The 18,965-nt window shown below is 38.4% G+C and overlaps 2 protein-coding genes across 2 annotated transcripts; one reads left to right on the top strand and one right to left on the bottom strand.

Moving 5' to 3' along the window:
• Nucleotides 1-130: 130 nt before the first annotated feature.
• Tif-ia (RNA polymerase I-specific transcription initiation factor RRN3 homolog Tif-IA) lies at nt 131-2,987 on the bottom strand. The gene is made up of 8 exons (XM_076794521.1): nt 2,694-2,987; nt 2,282-2,485; nt 1,960-2,179; nt 1,706-1,814; nt 1,472-1,624; nt 918-1,403; nt 662-840; nt 131-573 (listed from the first exon to the last, which is right to left on the bottom strand). Exons 2-8 carry the CDS (start codon nt 2,483-2,485, stop codon nt 224-226), a joined length of 1,701 nt encoding a protein of 566 aa, XP_076650636.1. The 5' UTR covers nt 2,694-2,987; the 3' UTR covers nt 131-223.
• Nucleotides 2,988-7,585: 4,598 nt separating this feature from the next.
• Nucleotides 7,586-18,920, top strand: LOC143357655 (uncharacterized). Its single transcript, XM_076794178.1, has 6 exons — nt 7,586-7,669; nt 14,253-16,232; nt 16,630-16,965; nt 17,060-17,293; nt 17,528-17,995; nt 18,418-18,920. The coding sequence occupies exons 1-6, from the start codon at nt 7,655-7,657 to the stop codon at nt 18,436-18,438; spliced, it is 3,054 nt and encodes a 1,017-aa protein (XP_076650293.1). The 5' UTR covers nt 7,586-7,654; the 3' UTR covers nt 18,439-18,920.
• The last annotated feature ends 45 nt before the right edge of the window (nt 18,921-18,965 follow it).

The following is an 18,965-nucleotide window of genomic DNA, read 5'->3' as shown; positions in this document are numbered from 1 at the left end:
ATATATGAATATTTATGTTTATAAGAAAATGATATATTTATTAATTAAATGTACGAATTTTTAAAGTAAGATTAATGATCACGACATATTTCATATTTAATGTCAGGTTCAGAAAAGGATAATAGGGATCGTCATGAATATTTAATTTATTCAAAAGGCTTTTACAAATGGACTGAAAATACATCAAAATATACTTTACATCGAATTTGAAAACTTAAGTCTATTATTCAGTCATGTAATCAATGTCTTCTTTATAGTTTGTAAATGTTTTATATTCGTTACTATTGGTAACATTGTCTCGAAATAGAGAGATTAATCTTTGACTACTCCGCTGTAAGGTATAAGAACTAAATGGAAAAAAATTTTCGACTGTAGTTAATACGGTCTTATTACTATTAAAAATTGGAAGTTGACTTCGTGTATTATTTTCAATTATAGTATAACAATATGCCAATTGGTACATTCGCGTGATTTCTGCAAAACTGTGCAGAATTTCAGGATGACATGCCTTCAATGGATTCAACTTAGAAGTTATAATTTTTGCTAAATTCAATTCTTGTAAATACAACATATCTGCAAATAAATAATGAAATTATTATTCCTTTAATTTTAAAAAGTTTATAAAACGAACTTCATACAAGATAGATTGGCATATACTTACATTTTTTTGAATCAGGATAGTCATTATGCCTTTTACAAATTATGAGAAATAACGCTTGACATACTGAGTAGAATACTGTATGATCTTTGTTTTCATTGTTTATACAACTTGAAGGATCTTGCATATTAATATAATCGTGTATCCATTTACATAATTTAAACTGCACCACTTTTACAGTACTGATGGAGAAAACAAATAAATATATTATACATGTACAATTTTACGAATTTAATAATAAAACATGGTCAATATTTACCCAGTAGTAACAAAATTTGCTGTAACTAGAAAACTAGCAATATATGCTACAGATGATCGCCGTATAATAGAAGGTATATTAGGATCTGTGACTTTACGCCATAACCAATCTATAAAAGCTTCCGCAACAGCTGTTTTAAAACTACAAATATAGAATATAATATACTGCACATATTGACTTGCATGGGTAGGTAATATTACTGTTTCAAATATTTGTAATAAATCAAAGTAAAGAGTTTTTAAATGTTCTATTTGCAAGACTTCTTCAACAAAACAGAAATCATGCATGTATTTCAGAATCAGTTCCATACACACATCCAATTTATGAGCTATTGGATGTATTTTATCTGTTTCTGTTATGTCATTGTCTTCGACAACATTATTTTCATTACCAGTTGTACTATCGCATTCACTACTATCATCCATTAAATCTTCGTCTTCATCATCTGTCTCTAATCGTGGTATATTTACATCTAATACCATGAGCCTAAAATACAGAACATATATTTTTCAATTAAACAATTATAAAGGTTCCTTCTTGTACAATTATATTACCTATTAATAATTAGAGACAGAATATCAGATCGTAGCTGAGGTGCGTACTCCAATACTTGAAGCAATGCATAAACATAAACTTCGTGCATACGAGTTCCATGAACAATATACGGAAACCTCCCCCTAAGTGACTGTAACAGTAGCTTACTTGACCTACAAAAAAATATTACATTTAATTAATATTAAAATCATCATTATATGCGAATACGTATTAAACATTTAAAAAAGATTTACATGGGCACAACTATTAAGATTTTACGTAAAACGTCATGCAAGTGATTTAATCTCTGAACATCTTCTTCTTTACATTCTCCAGCTTCCCATTTTGCTTCATCATTGTCCTCTGCTCAAAACAAAAATATTATTAACACTAAAATCTTTTACAAATTTTTATATAATTATATTTGGTAATTATACATTCAATTTTATCAAAATCAGTGAGGTGTACCCTTTTCTGTATAATTACCTTATATTTTTATCAAACATACCTGGCTTAAACTGTTCAACTAAATTATCTATCACATTTTTAGCATAATGAATTTGCATACAAATTAAATCCTCTATAAATGTTTTATAAGCAGATGCAACTTCTGAAGAACGATTTGTCCATTTCAGTTGCAAAAGTGTTTCAACAAATAATTTATGAACTGGACTCAGTAATGATATACATTGTCTCACGTTTACTAAAAATTCTATTAAGTCTGTATCCTGTATTTAAACATAATAAACATTAAGTTAATAATGTTGAATAAATGCATATTAATATATCGGAACTATTTGAATGTACATTGTATTTATAACATTACATACCTTTATATTCGAATCTCGCAAAACACATATTAGGTCTTCATAATCCTTAGTTCCACTTCCATTCTCAAAATTATAAATAATATTTTTTAAATTTTTTGGGAGCTTAAAGTAAACTCTGTTAGGCTGTCTAATTAATTGCGATCTGACTCCAGGAGCCTTTAGTATTGATGAGACACTACTAACTCTCGATGATACAACTGACATCTGTTTGATAGATATGTGACATTAATTATACATTTTATGAAATACACTTATTATAAGACTTATTTCAATAAACCTTGCCCAGCAAAATATATGTCAACATGAAGATATACATAAATTAAAAACATTTTGTTTCTCAATATTACGTACAGGCATGCAATAATTAAGGAGGTTATGACAGAAACTACTAAAAATATCTAACATTATTTACCTTCAGGCGTATATCTATAAATGTTTAATGTATACGTCTTTCTTGATTATTCGAAGTCATGTATCTGTTTACATTTTGAAGACGTATTATTGCACAAATATTCCGGTTAACAATATCCCACATGTGTCCGACAGGTCCATGTGGTCAAAGCATAGACAAGTTATAAAACAGACAGGAATGAAACGTATCTTTTTGTCACCATCGATCGAGATTCTGAATCCAAATAAAGTCACGAACAAGGTGTAAGGATAGATCTGACAACAAATGTATTTTCAGGTATTTTCTTGAATCAATTTTCAGATTATCATTCCAGTGTCACCCGCAACGTTACCAACAGAACCTGCATCATCTTTCTAGTCTGGAACAGAACCTGCATCAACTCTTTAGCCTGGACCAGAACCTGCATCATCTTTTTAGCCTGACAATAAAATCCCGGGCGTGAGCACTCTCATTTCCTCTTTGTTCATTTCCAACCCCTAAATAAGCGGCAGGAATCATCTGCTCCTGAAAATCTGAAAATAGCGCCACTAGACCGTAGCGGCATAACGCTGAAACTGTTAGCCAAACGTTATCGACCGAGTAACCGTTTTTTTTTATTAACCAGTAGGTCGTAACCTATTGGATTGTCCAAATAAGGATTCGCCATCCTGCGCACACTGTAAGGAAAATCACCCTACTCTTCATCCAGACTGCATTGCTCTGAAATCTAAGAGAGAAATTAGAGTAACCGACATTGGTGCCGCCAGTGCCACCTGGCGGTGGAAATCCGAAACTAATCGGCTACAAGCTTGGGCGTTTCGCCACTACGAGGTAATGGCGCTGTTTGTAGATTTTGCCGGAAGTTGTACGTGGCGCCACCCAGCGGAGGAATCCTGAACACTAATCGGCTACAAGCTTGGGCGTTTCGCCACTACGAGGTAATGGCGCTGTTTGTAGATTTTGCCGGAAGTTGTACGTGGCGCCACCCAGCGGAGGAATCCTGAACACTAATCGGCTACAAGCTTGGGCGTTTTGCCACTACGAGGTAATGGCGCTGTTTGTAGATTTTGCCGGAAGTTGTACGTGGCGCCACCAAGCGGGGGAATCCTGAACACTAACCTGCATCACAGGTATAGGAGTAGACTAAGCTAATCCTTTTTCATTGAAGGAAAAGTTATTCCGAAACAAAAAATGCGTGTTTCGATTAATAATTGAAAGGAGCTGCCTTGAAGGTGAAGATGGGCCAAGAGTAAACAAGGAAAGCATTGAAGGACTTTCGGCTCATCCCGAGGTAGCCTAAAGTAAATTCAGACACAATTCAATTAAATACACAAGTTTTTATAACTAAGAAGTCTTAAATTCTATTTTACAATGTTATAGGAAATTATAAATGTGCAGCTATTAGCTCGACATTATTCTCTCTTTGTAAGATGACTTAAAGTTCTTACAAATAGAGGTTTACACCTTAAGCCAGGTAAAGGTAGACCAAGGCTGGCCAGTGATGTCCAGTGCAGCTCAGGAGGATCCCTGGTCAACTCGAAGGTAGGTGAGAGTAGGCAGGGGTGGTCAGGAGAGCCAGGGTGAGCGAGGGCAGCTTTTGGTCCCGCAGCACTTCCGCTCCCACCGGAGTGCGCACCTCGACTGACTGACTGAGCGCGGCCGCCGAGATCGGGTGCGCGGTGCGCGGTGCGCAACTCTCCCACCCCAATTAATTTCGGTAGGTCTCGATTGCCGGGATAGTAATTATCGATAAAATTTTTATTTCTGGCTGTTTAATGTGTATAACAATTTCTTTTGGTCATGATATCAACAAGCACTCCCTTGACCATCTTGCCATCTAATTATTTAGTAAAAATAAATTATAGAACTCGAGATACAGACTAACTTTTAAGCCATGAATATTCGGTGCAAATGTATTAATTTAACTCGATGGGCAATTATAATCAGAAGGTCGAACGCACTTTTGCGTTGTCGGGTTGAATATCAAACTATTTGGGCATGTCAAAATACGGTTTATGACAATGTCCTCGTAAGAATAACAAACGCGGTACGTCTTACAATTAGGATCCGCTACTGGAAATCTTCCGTTGGTTGGACACTCAATCTCTGTTGTTGATGATGGTGTGGTCGAACTTGATGTCGTCGGACTTGATGGCGTTGACGAAGTTGACGGCGTTGTAGAACTTGATAGCGTTGTCGAGGTTGATGGCGTTGTAGAAGATGATGACGTTGACGAAGTGGATGGCGTTGACGAAGTTGACGGCGTTGTAGAACTTGATAGCGTTGTCGAGGTTGATGGCGTTGTAGAAGATGATGAAGTTGATGCCGTTGACGAAGTTGATAACGTTGTAGAACTTGACAGCGTTGTCGAAGTTGATAGCGTTGTGGGACTTGATGGCGTTGACGAAGTTGATGGCGTTGTAGAACTTGACAGCGTTGTCGAACTTGATGGCGTTGTGGAACTTGATGGCGTTGTGGAACTTGATGTCGTCGAAGAACTTGGTGGCGTTGTAGAGCTTGATGGTGTTGTTGAATCCGATGCTGAGGTTGTGGGTGTCGTCGTTTGATCGCAAGTGTAGCCCTCCGTGCAAAGTCCCGTGATAGGGTTGAACAGAGTTGGCGTCGCACATGCTAAGTTGTACGATTGTAATTTCACACCGTCGTAAATGCAAAGGAAGTAATTTTTACACGTCCCATCGACGATCTCGAAGTTGCCTTGCGATTTGCAGGGTTGGTTAGAAGGGACCAATTGAGACAAACCTGACGTGACCAATGTAAAAAGGAGATACGCGGTGTACAGGCCAAAAAACGACTTCATGTTTAGCAGCACGCAGCTTCTCAGAAACTGATAATGAGGATGCTATCGTTAACTTGGTCGATGCAGCGAATATATTCACTTTGCCAAGGTCAATTTTGTCTGATGACGAAGCCGTTAAACTCTTGTCAAATATAAACAAGTGAAATACGCGTAGATAGGAAGATTCAATCTCATGGTTTAGCTAATCCGTAGTTCCTGAAAACGTTTACGAAAGAAAGTCTTGCACGTGGTTGACGTAAGTGACATAAATTCGTTCCATTATCTTCAGTATTCGTTGTCCAGTACTTCTCCGTTTATTAAGAAGGTAGAGAATTACAACCAATCAATTATAGAATCGTTGACTGTAAGCAGTTTTTATTTAATCACAGTTATTTGCATTTACAACGAATCAAACACTAAATCGTTAAAATTCGAACATATTTCTGTTTACAACTGAACAAAATCTTATACATTTATCGGTTATGGTGAATTCATCGCAATAAAATGTTAGCGCTCAACGTTTATAGGTAATTTACTAGTATGGACATACATAGTCAGCTGGTCGAACACATTTTGCTTTCGGGCCGTCGAATATCAAGTCGTTAGGGCATGTCAAAACTTGATTTATGGCAATATCCACGAAGGAATAACAGACGCGATACGATTTACAACCGGCTTCCGCAATTGGAAATCTGCCATTTTTTAGGCACACAAACGCCGTTGTCGTCGATAGCGTTGTCGTTGTTGGAGTCGGCGTTGTCGTTTTCTTTGTCGTTGTTGGAGGTGGCGTTGTCGTTGTCGTTGTCGTTGTTGTCGTTATCGTCGTTTGCGTGCAAGTGTAACCCGCCGAGCAAGCACTCACAACAGGGTTGAACAGGGTTGTTGACGCACACGTTGCGATGTACGATTCCAACGCGACACCATTAAAAATGCAAATATAGTAATTTTTGCACGTTCCATCGGCTATCGGGAAACTGCCTTGCGTTGTGCAAGGTTGAGGAGTTGGGATTAATTGAAACAGTCCTGACGGAACCAAAGTACAAACAAGAAGAACGGTGTACACGACGAAGAACGGCTTCATCTTTTACTGCTGGTAGATTCACGAAGACTGACAATGCAGATGTGACACTTCACTTTTGTTGCTGCAGCGAATATATTCGCTTCGCTGGAATTACCTAATCAAATATCTAACGTGAATCTGTTAAGCTCTTGGTTAATTTACATAGAACTCGCATGATTTACAAACGAACGAAGTGTACGTACTACGATAGAAAGATTGGAGATATTTCTCGTACACTGTGTTCGGGTTAACATGGCCTTGTCAAATATTTATTTAAAAACTAACTGTGACAAAGGAATTGAAAATTTAAGCAATCCCTTCTCATATATCATAATAAAATCTTAAATTAATGTTAATAATAACAATTTTTCAACTGTTCGATGGTTGTTATTCAATAGCTCAGACTTTAGCTTAGACTTTATTCTTGTGCTATCATTTTAGTTTTTTAGAAAACTAGTAAAGAAAAAGCTTAAAAGACGTGCTATGTTTTGGTCCCAGAATGGTGTATCCCGAGCAGCCCTAAAGGTCAGATAGACTACCCTCTAAGTGGTATTGTTAGGGGGTTTGCAGGTAGGAGAACTTTCGTAGAGATGAGCAACGTGGGGGAGATCGGTAGGTAGGTAGAAAAGGAGTTCGATTCCTGTGGAGCAAGAGAAAGGACAAGGTGATAGAGAAAGAGGGAAAGCGGGAAGGAAGCAAAGAAGGAGCAAATGTATATAAGCGAGTTGCATAGAAGACGCTCCAATGGACTCTCTCTTTGACCCTAGTGAAGTGTGCACCTTTCTTTCCGTTTTTTCTTCGTTCTCCTTCCTCCTCGAGGTTCCTTCCACACGGTTCACGCGCGCGCGGCATCCTTGTGCTTCAACCTTCAACCTGCCGTGAAAACGCGACAGCTTCCGCTCCGCAGCTGAGATCTCGATTCAGTGTCACCAAAATGGAACATTGAATTTCTGTCGTAGATCCGTCTTCCTCGTTGCCTCTTTTTCCGTTCGACGTTCGACGAATTGTAATCCCGTGAATTTTGTAAATAGTTCTGAAATAGTTCAAAAGTGTGATTTCCCGTTCGACTGTTGTTGTTCTTGTGATATGTTCCTGAAGGAAAGTACCTGATTAAGCCGGAGAAAGATGGACGTACCTCGAGTGAGTACAAAACACTATTTTGAACAGGCGCGAAATTATGCGAGAAGGGTAAAGTGGTCCACACACCTACATATGCTCAGCTACTAATCGCTATACTCCTGAACACACGATTCTCGTCTTTCATCTGTTTAATACAGAATTTTTCAGAATTAGGGAAATTCGAATTAATAAACTGAATATATTCATATTTAGGTAAATTCTTTTCACTAAAATGTAATTTTCAGTGCTGCACATGTACTAGTGTAATTATTAACGTAATAAAATTAATCGTTAACATCGTTTTTAGTGCAGTTTATTGTACGGACCATGTGGTTAATTGACTTGGAATTATGATACTGAATTAAAATAGAAAATCTAATTTTTCTTTCGGCAATGTTTCTAGCTATTAATGCGAAAAAAAGCTTCTTATTTTTCTTTATACAGGATCTTGTAACTAAGACCGATTACGTGAAAAAATTATTTATTAGTGAAGCTAGTATTACATTTTAATGATCCGATCATGTTAACTAGATTGCGGATTTTATAGGCGGGTGTATGTATGTGTAAAAACATTGAAAGGATTTTCTTTAAATTTTTCTTAAGAAATAAACACCGAATCCAGCATTGTAATTAATTAACTGTTGTACTATTCGATCTCTCGTGTTTCCCTATTCGGTTCACATAGTCGAGGTCTTACGAAATGCTTATTTTCTGTAAAACCGTTTACGCGGAATTAATGCAAGTGGAAATTTCTGATTTGTTATGCAGACCATACAAAGCGAAAGTCAAACGTTACGAATTCAATGCGGGTGAACATTCGACGAAATCCCCAAACTCAGCTACTTCCGGAAATGTGTTTAAATTTAGTTAAGCAAAACAAGGTCACACGGTTTACCAGCTAGTGCCCCGTGTTTGAATAAAAATATTTGAAATTGAAAATGATAAAAAATTACACGAGCTCCTTTACTATATGAAACACAACAGAAGCAACAAAAAGGAAATATCAATAATGTAATACTCGTACTGTTATATTGTCTGCAGTGTAGATTATTTTCTTATAACATTAACGAAATAACAGTGACATCATTGTTACAATTTTCTATTACTAGATTCATACAAGAAAACAATTTGTCAATGTTTTTATAGACGTTCGAACTGATAGTATTTTCGAGTAAAATATGACTCCAGTTTTCCACCTGTCACGTCGTGCAAGATTGTCTCAGGTAAAAATGAATGACGGCTAGTAAAGTAGAAGCTTTAAACTGCACCCCCTTGCACTACGATTGTTTTATGGTCGCAGTGATTAGAACTTCTTTATGGTTCATAAATTCCCAGAAGTCTTCAATAGCTGTACATTGACAACAACAAAATGGAACTTGATTTAAAGGAAATTAATAACATTCATATTTATTAGACTCATTATTGTACTTTTAACGAGATGATCAAAGCTTAAATAAGATTTCTAACAATGAAATTTAGTGTTCAAATAATTTCTGGATCCACTGTACCTTGTCAGGTTAGTAAAGAACATAGAATCTTTACTATCATTTTTATTCGAAATACAGATTTGTAGCAACAATTATCGAGTAGAAATCTGATTAATTTATTGAGACTTTCGCTAAGCTCTAATCGAACTAAAATTCTTATCTATCCAATAAATAAATAGATAAATTCCGCGATCCTGTCATTACCCACGAGATAGGAGCAACAAATCAAGAACCTGTTTAAGATTCGAGAAAACAGTACGGGAAAATGGACGGGGACATTTTCTGGAGTAATTCGGCGAGGCAGAAGAAGAATTAATTTCGAGGCATATCCGTTTTCAAAAGTTGTCGAAAGTCCAAACCGATCTGTACACTCCGTGAATTACCAATCGCGCGGTGTCCAACAAGGACGAGAGGCATGTAGGATGCGAAGAAAACACATGCTCAGCGCTTTCGAATGATCCTCGTCGTTTGGCGCAGTGCCAACGGAGGAGCGAAACTACGACCTAAATCTGTCGCTTTCCGTTTGCACGTTTCTTAACTTTATCATAGTGTCAATAAACATTTTCTTCGAACATGCTCGCGTATCCTTATGTCCTTATTTAATATGTGCTAACGTAATCCTCGTCGAGTCTACTTCAATTGGCCACTATACCGATTTCAGTGTCACATCGGTGGTAATCTGGAATCCGGTACAACAATAATGATTACGCTGATTTCGATCGAGCAAATATAATTCCTTATTCAGATTTAATCGAGCGGCTATGGAAACCTAAAATCTTTCCATTCCTTTATTCTAATATGTTGATATTTAGAGATATACATTTCGTGTTTTTAATGACAAAACGAAGACATATGCATGTTTTATATGTAGTACACGTAAAATGAGTAACAATAGAATATAGCTCGAGGACAAAATTTAATAACATGATCATTTAAATTTGTACACTTTAAAACATTTATAGTAAACTCGCGTAACATTTCTACTTTTATAGCTTGTTTAATGAAACAGCGAATTTTTAGAACAACCACAGTTTAGTATTGATATCGAAATGAAAATTGTATAGCAAAACTTTGTAACGTAATACTTAATATTTTTAAATATCGTTGTTCCGAAAAATAGAAGAGACTTGACAATTATTTGATCCGTTGCTGTGTTACTGTGTGGTATTAACACATTCATTACTTCTATTCTCCTGTTCACTATGCTTGTCTGGGCTATTCCGTAATTGAGTTTTCTACTTAGGCAGTTTCGTTAAAACCGTTAAAAGTAAGATTTTAACCTTTTAGTTGTCTCTCTTCGTAGGGTTCCCAGCAAACAGAATCTTCCTGTTGGAAAGTTCGTTTGTCATTTGTAATTGCTTCACCGGAAAGTGATACGGAACTGTTATCAGACATGACAGCGCAACGATATATGTCAATATTCCGTGTTCAACGAGTCAGAACATTGGTACCATTTTTTAAAACAAACTTCATACAATTTTATCATAACATTATCGTAAATTACTACTTTAACTTGTTGTTAAAATAAATTTTACACGTTCTACTGTAAAAATTGTACTGTGGCGTAAGTCTCGTTCAGCTTGTATTTCCATTTTCATAAAATCGCAAATTTCAATGGCGAATTTCTAGTAGCCGGCAGAAAATGTTCTTAATAAGTGACGACATTATTTCAATTTGAGTTAGCCGAGCGGAAGAAAATTGCATTCTCATTATTGGCATTGGTTAGCCTCCACATTCAATCCGGCACACGTGCTCCTCTCGCACACACGCGCGCGCTCGCACGAACACCTCGACGCGCGCGCATTACACAGATTACATGCAACCGCATATTACATCTTCTCACTATAGGTCGACTCTCGTAATACCCACAGCCTACTTACCTACATTATCCCTGCTACGCGAGTGTCTCTCCACACACTTGCTATTGCTCTGTGTGAACCACCTACTCTTCAATGAAAAAGAAATCCATCTGGAACGTAATTGTCGCGCTAGTTCACGGTGACTTCGGTCAAAATCGAATGGCGAATTAGCTCAAAATGCTGATTATTTCACTACAGATTTGCCAGTGTGAACGTCCCGTAAAATGCTTTTAGACAATACTTTATGAAAATAGGAACTAGCTAGAGCTCGTTAAATCAATACATTTTTTAATTTTAATTAACCCTTTAATTGTCGCGCTAGTTCACGGTGACTTCGGTCAAAATCGAATGGCGAATTAGCTCAAAATGCTGATTATTTCACTACAGATTTGCCAGTGTAAACGTCCCGTAAAATGTTTTTAGACAATAGTTTATGAAAATAGGAACTAGCTAGAGCTCGTTAAATTAATAAATTTTTTCATTTTAATTAACCCTTTAATTGTCGCGCTAGTTCACGGTGACTTCGGTCAAAATCGAATGGCGAATTAGTTCGAAATGCTGATTATTTCACTACAGATTTGCCAGTGTAAACGTCTCGTAAAACGTTTTTAGACAATAGTTTATGAAAATAGGAACTAGCTAGAGCTCGTTAAATTAATAAATTTTTTAATTTTAATTAACCCTTTAATTGTCGCGCTAGTTCACGGTGACTTCGGTCAAAATCGAATGGCGAATTAGCTCAAAATGCTGATTATTTCACTACAGATTTGCCAGTGTGAACGTCCCGTAAAATGCTTTTAGACAATACTTTATGAAAATAGGAACTAGCTAGAGCTCGTTAAATCAATACATTTTTTAATTTTAATTAACCCTTTAATTGTCGCGCTAGTTCACGGTGACTTCGGTCAAAATCGAATGGCGAATTAGCTCAAAATGCTGATTATTTCACTACAGATTTGCCAGTGTGAACGTCTCGTAAAATGTTTTTAGACAATAGTTCATGAAAATAGGAACTAGCTAGAGCTCGTTAAATTAATAAATTTTTTAATTTTAATTAACCCTTTAATTGTCGCGCTACTTCACGGTGACTTCGGTCAAAATCGAATGGCGAATTAGTTCGAAATGTTGATTATTTCACTACAGATTTGCCAGTGTAAACGTCTTGTAAAACGTTTTTAGACAATAGTTTATGAAAATAGGAACTAGCTAGAGCTCGTTAAATTAATAAATTTTTTCATTTTAATTAACCCTTTAATTGTCGCGCTAGTTCACGGTGACTTCGGTCAAAATCGAATGGCGAATTAGTTCGAAATGCTGATTATTTCACTACAGATTTGCCAGTGTAAACGTCTCGTAAAACGTTTTTAGACAATAGTTTATGAAAATAGGAACTAGCTAGAGCTCGTTAAATTAATAAATTTTTTAATTTTAAGTAACCCTTTAATTGTCGCGCTAGTTCACGGTGACTTCGGTCAAAACCGAATGGTGAATTAGTTCAAAATGCTGACTATTTCAAATCTTTTATCGAGAAAGTGGGAATTTAGTGGCGATGAAAAACAATAGCAGTAACAACAAGATTTCTTGTCTCACTTTCTTACAAATCTGAATTGTTTAAATAATCTTATCGTTTCCTCCGACGCTTCACTTGTTGCTGCGGATCACGTTGATTTGCGCAAAGTTTTGTGTACACACGCTATTTAACTAATTATCACACTCATAATGATTTTATAGTTTTATGAAACGTCTTAAAGATACCGCACACGTTTCGCCGCGACAATTCTCACTTTTCCTTGATATTCGAGGAATGGTACTTCCTATTCCAATTCTCACAGACATCGCGGAGTAACCTACAAACGAGCGGAGCTAAAATTAAGAAATACTCGATGAATGTTAAGGACAAGGGATCTTAAACAAATTAAGTGTCTCTTTTCAAATATTTTAAAGCAATCATATAGGATCTCTTTATGCTTCTTATCCTTTTATTTGAATTACATTTATTTGTAATCGCAAATATGTATGTAAATATGTAATATAAATATATTACATATATTTCTATGTAAATTAACAAAGAATTTATTAATTTATCAATTACGAATAACAAGATGTATGTAATTTAAAACCGTGAGAAGATTAAAATATTTTAGTTCCTGTTAACATTATTAGAGAAAAATTGGAACGTCTATCTGGCTTCTGTTTTTTTTTAAATCGACGCAGAAAATTATGATTTTACATAAAGATCTGCGCTAATTGTAAACGAGCGCTTATGGAACTGGAAGAAATTGTATGTACCTGGCAATCATTCGTCTGATCGCGGAAGCGCGAGACACATTAACTTTGACGTTAGTAGGTTTAAAAGTGATATGAGGTGACTGTACATTTTTTTTTTTTTCGTTCGTTCACTTTCTTATGCAGTTCCGGTTCTGTCGGCAAGTACGGCCGCTCGCGTGCATACTCTCGTTCTCTCTCACACATCTGCATATTTTCCTACGGACGTAAAATAGCACGTGGAGTACCGCGGGAACGCCATTGAATTCGTGACCTGTGAGAAACTTGTAAGTAGTAGTTGGTCGCGAAGATCTTCACTGCGCTTGATTTTATACCGCGCTTGATCCCCTTTCGTTCGTCGATCTTCGCAGTTTCCAATCATTTTATCGAACATCGCTTTGCAAATTTTTACATCAACCGTCTGTTAGCCCTCGGCACATTTCAAAGTGAAACGATACTATTCTCTCTTCGATTTTTCTTTCTTTCACAAAATTATTTTCACCGACTTTTCGACAGTCTCGTCGATTAATTACTGTATAGTCACCACCATTTTTTGGGATTATTTCCCTACGTTTCATAAGCTTCTAGACTCCTTTTCAGTAATAACTGCGAGATTTTGCTTGGAACAAGTTCATACATTGGCGAGGAGTGTATGTTACATTATTATCCAGGTCAGCATAAATAAATTAATAAAAATATTTGGGAATAATTGGTCCTGGAATGTAATTAGTATAACAATTAGTATAATTGTTCGCTTTAAGTGAAACTGTTGAATTGTTCTAGAATAATACAATCACCTATGTATGTTTCTCAGGAAGTGATCCACTTTTGGAGCATCGTGGCGTGCACGTTTCACGCTCATCGATTCCCGCGAGAAACGCGCAACGTTTTTAACAAATTTTTATTTTTTCAATTTTCTGTGATGTGTCGTAAAAATGAATTTTTTCCTTCGGACATCTTCCAGTCCAAAGTTAACATTTCGCGTGGTTACAGGTTTTCTTAGCATTGTTACTACTGGCCGTTCTATGCAGGACATCGTCGACCTTGAAAAATGATCGGGGAGGGTCATCCTTCAGCGCTCGAGGGCCTGGTCTCAGACTTAGTCGACGAATCGCGTTGAACGAATACCTCGTGCCGCCGCCGCCTCCGAGACAACATCCGTTCAGAGCAGGAAGGTTGACCAACCCTCAACCAACAGAGGCACCTGGCTACTTCTCCAAACTGATGAATTGGTTCAATCCTTTCGGTTTCGGTTCTCCGGGAGCACCGCCGTTGAAACCGCCTCCATTCCACGAACCCTCTTTTCCTCCTAGCCCTCAGTCTCATGCACCGCAGTTTAACGTACACCCTGCGCCCCCGCATCCCGTTTCATCTTTGCATCCTCCTGCCGGTCCGCCATCCGATTTACCTTTGTACCCACCTCTAAATCCTCCGCCCAGTCATCCTGGCCCGGTGTTCACACCTCCTCTCGGCACGCATCCGGTTCTGCCTCTGAGCTCTGCTCCCAGTCATCCTGGACCAGTCTACAAGCCTGCTCCAGCTCGTCTGCAGGAACCGAAGCATTATCCTCCGCCTCCGAACAAAGGAAGATCCTGCAACCCTTGCAACAAGGTCCCTTGGATCCCGATGCAAGGCGGTGACTTTCACCCGGAGCAATTCCCACCTGTTCCGCAACCGTCCAACGGATATCCCAACAATCATGGGAGTCACGATGCTCAGCATGCTGCCTCACACGACTTCAGGGTGCCGGAGCTTCCTCCTCACGCGCAAGCGCAATCAAACGGGCAACCAGGTGTGATCGCCCTGGCACCGAACCCTCTGTTGCAACCTAACCCAGCGCCCCCGGTCTACAGCGCCGAATATTTCGGTGAACCCTCTCAAAATCCTCCGGCGGAAAGCTTCGGCCTTCAACCACCGCCCGCACCTTTGATAGCCGAGGGACACGCGAACACCGACTCGAATCGCTTCAACAATATCGGCAACCACGATCTGACGTCCAGTGGGACGCAGATAAATCAAGGTCACGCGAACGTCGCGCCTGAGAACCACGGGCCCGAGGTCGATAAAGAGGTTAACGATCACAGGGGGTCGTTCGGTGCCTCTGACTTCGATAATCGACCCGCGATTTATGGGTCCACAGCGGATCAAGATTACCACGACCCTGCGACACCGAACGAAGGTCACGGAGGTTCGAACCAAGGTGTCCGGAATCCGGTCGCGAGCTTCGGCGCGTCGAATATAGATAACCTTGGGCATCATGGATTCACTAATCAGAATGGCGACGATTACCGCGAGCCGTTCGAATCGAAATCGGGACACGATGTTGGCGCGCATTACTTGCCTCCAGACTTGAACCCGATCAGCTTCGGTAGTGCTGCTTTCGACAATCATGCCGATGGAAACTTGAATGATCAGTACTCGGAGGACCTGTCCCCCAGCAGCAGCGTGGTCGAGGGCTCTCGTGCGAACGCTTCCGTGAAGAACGACACGATTCACTTCGAGGAGTCGCCGTTGCTGGATTTGTCGAAGACGAGCGACAGCCAGGGCAACGCGCAATGGCAACCGCCGATCGTCACCGACGGCAATACCGTGGTCCCAACCACTGCTTATCGTTCGGACACCGTCAACGCGTTCCTCGACAACTCGTCGAGCTACGTTGGCCTGACGAATTCCTACACCGCGTCGAACAACCAAGACGTCCACGTCTTCGGACGGTCGACGCCGTCGACGCCCAGACTCCCGGATAACAATGAGAGTCGACACGCCGAGACGTCGACGGCTCGGACGCAGTATATTAATCAGCAAGACGTTTCGGATATTTCGAAATACTTCCCGTTGTTGTTGAACAATCAGGAGCCGAAGAATGAATCTTGGAGGAATAAGGAAATTCCGAGTTCTGAACAAGGAAGGCCGGATTCGAGGGATGCTAGTGGCTCGGGCCAGAAACAGCAGAACACGAAGAGAAATAAACAAGTAAGTTGAATACAATACCGAGTGGATCCATGTATGTAATGCGGATGTCAGTCAGTTCTTTGTGACGCTTCGCGATATTTATTAGTGACAATAAAGATTTCAATATGTCTGTCGTAACAAACGTTGCTGATCGATTGGGGAAATGTTTCCCCGATGAAAACGAATTGAAATCCGCGCGGATCGGGCCGGTATTGAAAAATTTCACTTGGAAGCTCATGAACGAATCTTGTTTCTGGGAATGTCACAGCTGGTGACATTGCATAAACTTTATTGTCTGTGTGTGTGTGTGTGTGTGTGTACAGATTTATGTTGGTAATCACGGTTGTTCTTGCGTGCACGGACCTCGGGTTCAATGAATAGAAAATGCATTCTTTATTACGAAATAATACTGTTCCAGGTGCAAGTCATAATACCGTACACGTCGGATTACACGCCGGTACCGTTCCAACAGTCTTACGGAGATTGGAGCGTTAAGAATAATCCCGAGAGGACACAACCAAGGAGAGTTCCGACACCCACCGATTCGAATATCGATAATTATCTCCAACAAGAATCGAGAAACGAAATTCGATTGATCAATCAGTTACAGTCGGAATTGAGCTCGAACGATTCTTATGAAGCAAATTTGAGACCGTCGTTAACAGCGAGAGTGAACGATACAAGAACCACCAAAGCAAACAGCTCCATCGATGTTCGGAGGTTGCAGAAGAACATTGACAACTGGACGATACAAGTAAGGTCCAACTTGTTTAATTAATTTCTACTTCTTGGGTGTAAAGAGATATTCAAAATATCTTATACTGAGTAATGTAAAATTTATTATTTAGGAATACTCGAAACCTACATCGTCCAGTACTATTGTACCAAGTTCCTCGCATCCTTATCTTCTAAAGTCTAAGAACATTCCAACCGAGTATTTGACAACAACCGAACCTGGCGACCATACGAGTGAATCGAAAGACAACAAAGAAAGCGTGAAGTCGTATTCTCTGGGTGGTTTTACCGTCAACGAAGTGGACCACGAAGGTTCATCCAGCAATCACGTCGAATCGGTTCAATCGGTACGTTTCTTTCTAATTTTACAAAGCGTAATGCCATTTGATTGATAGGAATACGTTATTACTAATCGGAAGGTATACTGAAAGCCCGAAATGCAGTAATGTTTCCTTCCTCGGGTTCGTGGTGTGACATAGATCAGGCCTGATGGCTCGCGAGCCATATGCGGCCACATAAAAAAGTCTTTTGGAGCAAGCATTTAAATAGTATTCACGGACGTAATCAATTTTATTTTGTAGCCAATTCAAGATGTTCGAGTAGAAAGTTCGAAATCGAGAACCGGTAATTTAGAGAATGCGAATGAACCCACGACGGAAGAAAATCCTGCTTGGGGAGGATATTCCGTGACGATATCATCCGTGAATAAGGAAAAAATTTACGTGGTGACACCACAACCGGTGCCAGCAGCGTCCTCTAAGGGTAATTCCCAGAAGAGGGAGAAGGTGCAGAAAACGAGTGAATTGAATGAGAATAATTCGCAAAAGGGTAACGACAGCTCGAGTGAATTCGATGCGATAGAGAAAGCCTACCAGGTGCTTCCACAAGCAGTGAATAATTTAGCAGTCGCGTCCACCGGAAAGGAAGAGATCCCTTTATGGGGAATTATGGAACATGATGAATTTGCTGCTTTGAGTTTAGACGGAAATGACGATGAAACGACCGATGACCTTGTGGACGGACCAGTGCTTTACGCTGGACACTCCAAGGTAAGAACATACAATAAACAACGAAAAGTTGCTCCCGTTGAGAATATCCCATTTAATTTCTAAATTGAATTATTAGGCTAAACTAAACAATATAAAATAATCAATTATATTTGTGCACAGTGATAGTTTCTCCTGTTTCATTTCTCAATTAAATTATTCTACTAAAACAAACAATGTGAAATAACAAAATGTTAAATGTTCAATTATATTTATACACAGTTAATTATTAACTAAATTAAATAATTACCCTGAAGTAAGCAGTTTCAAGTGTTTGTGTAATTAAATCAGTTTGTGCAATGTAAATAGTATGTTGATGGAATGTTTTATTATTTATATATGACAGTATTTGTTTCTATATTAATTTGGGATAAATTATTTATAAATAAATAAATGATTTTTAGTGACTATTATCATGATTACAGGTTTCGCGAGGTAAACGATGATAAGGAGATCCTTTCGTGAACGTGAGATTTAGGAACAATAACAAATAACTGCCAATAATTAGTTAATTTCTAAACCTACAAAACATTATACGTATTCCTGTTACTTTAATGGTACTCCACAACATCGTAATAATTACTTCGACGTTTGAGTGTAAGCATGGAACTTTGCAATGGCCAGTGAGTATTTATAATATGTTTAAGTCGTTTGTAAAATAATAGATGATTTTGTAAAAAGACTCGAACAATGTTAAGTCTTCGATAAAAGTAAGTACTTTAATTGATTTTTATATAAGACAACATTTCGATTATACAATTACATTAATACAGACAGTATTTAACTCTGGTGCTTTGTAAATATATAATAACATGTAAGGTTCCATTAGTACGATAGTCGTAAGTTAATCGTAAGCGTAACTACTAGTAAACTAACGTGTAAATTTTCTAGTTAATACTGTATTAGAAAATTTACTGGCAACAGTTTATACAATTCGCGTTTTAAAATGTTAAATAAACTATACGGTATTAAT

This window comes from Halictus rubicundus, chromosome 10 (assembly GCF_050948215.1).
Source record: "Halictus rubicundus isolate RS-2024b chromosome 10, iyHalRubi1_principal, whole genome shotgun sequence".
In the NCBI taxonomy this organism is placed as follows: domain Eukaryota; kingdom Metazoa; phylum Arthropoda; class Insecta; order Hymenoptera; family Halictidae; genus Halictus; species Halictus rubicundus.
The sequence above is the reverse complement of the archived record's forward strand: the minus strand, read 5'-3'. Positions and strand labels throughout refer to the sequence as shown.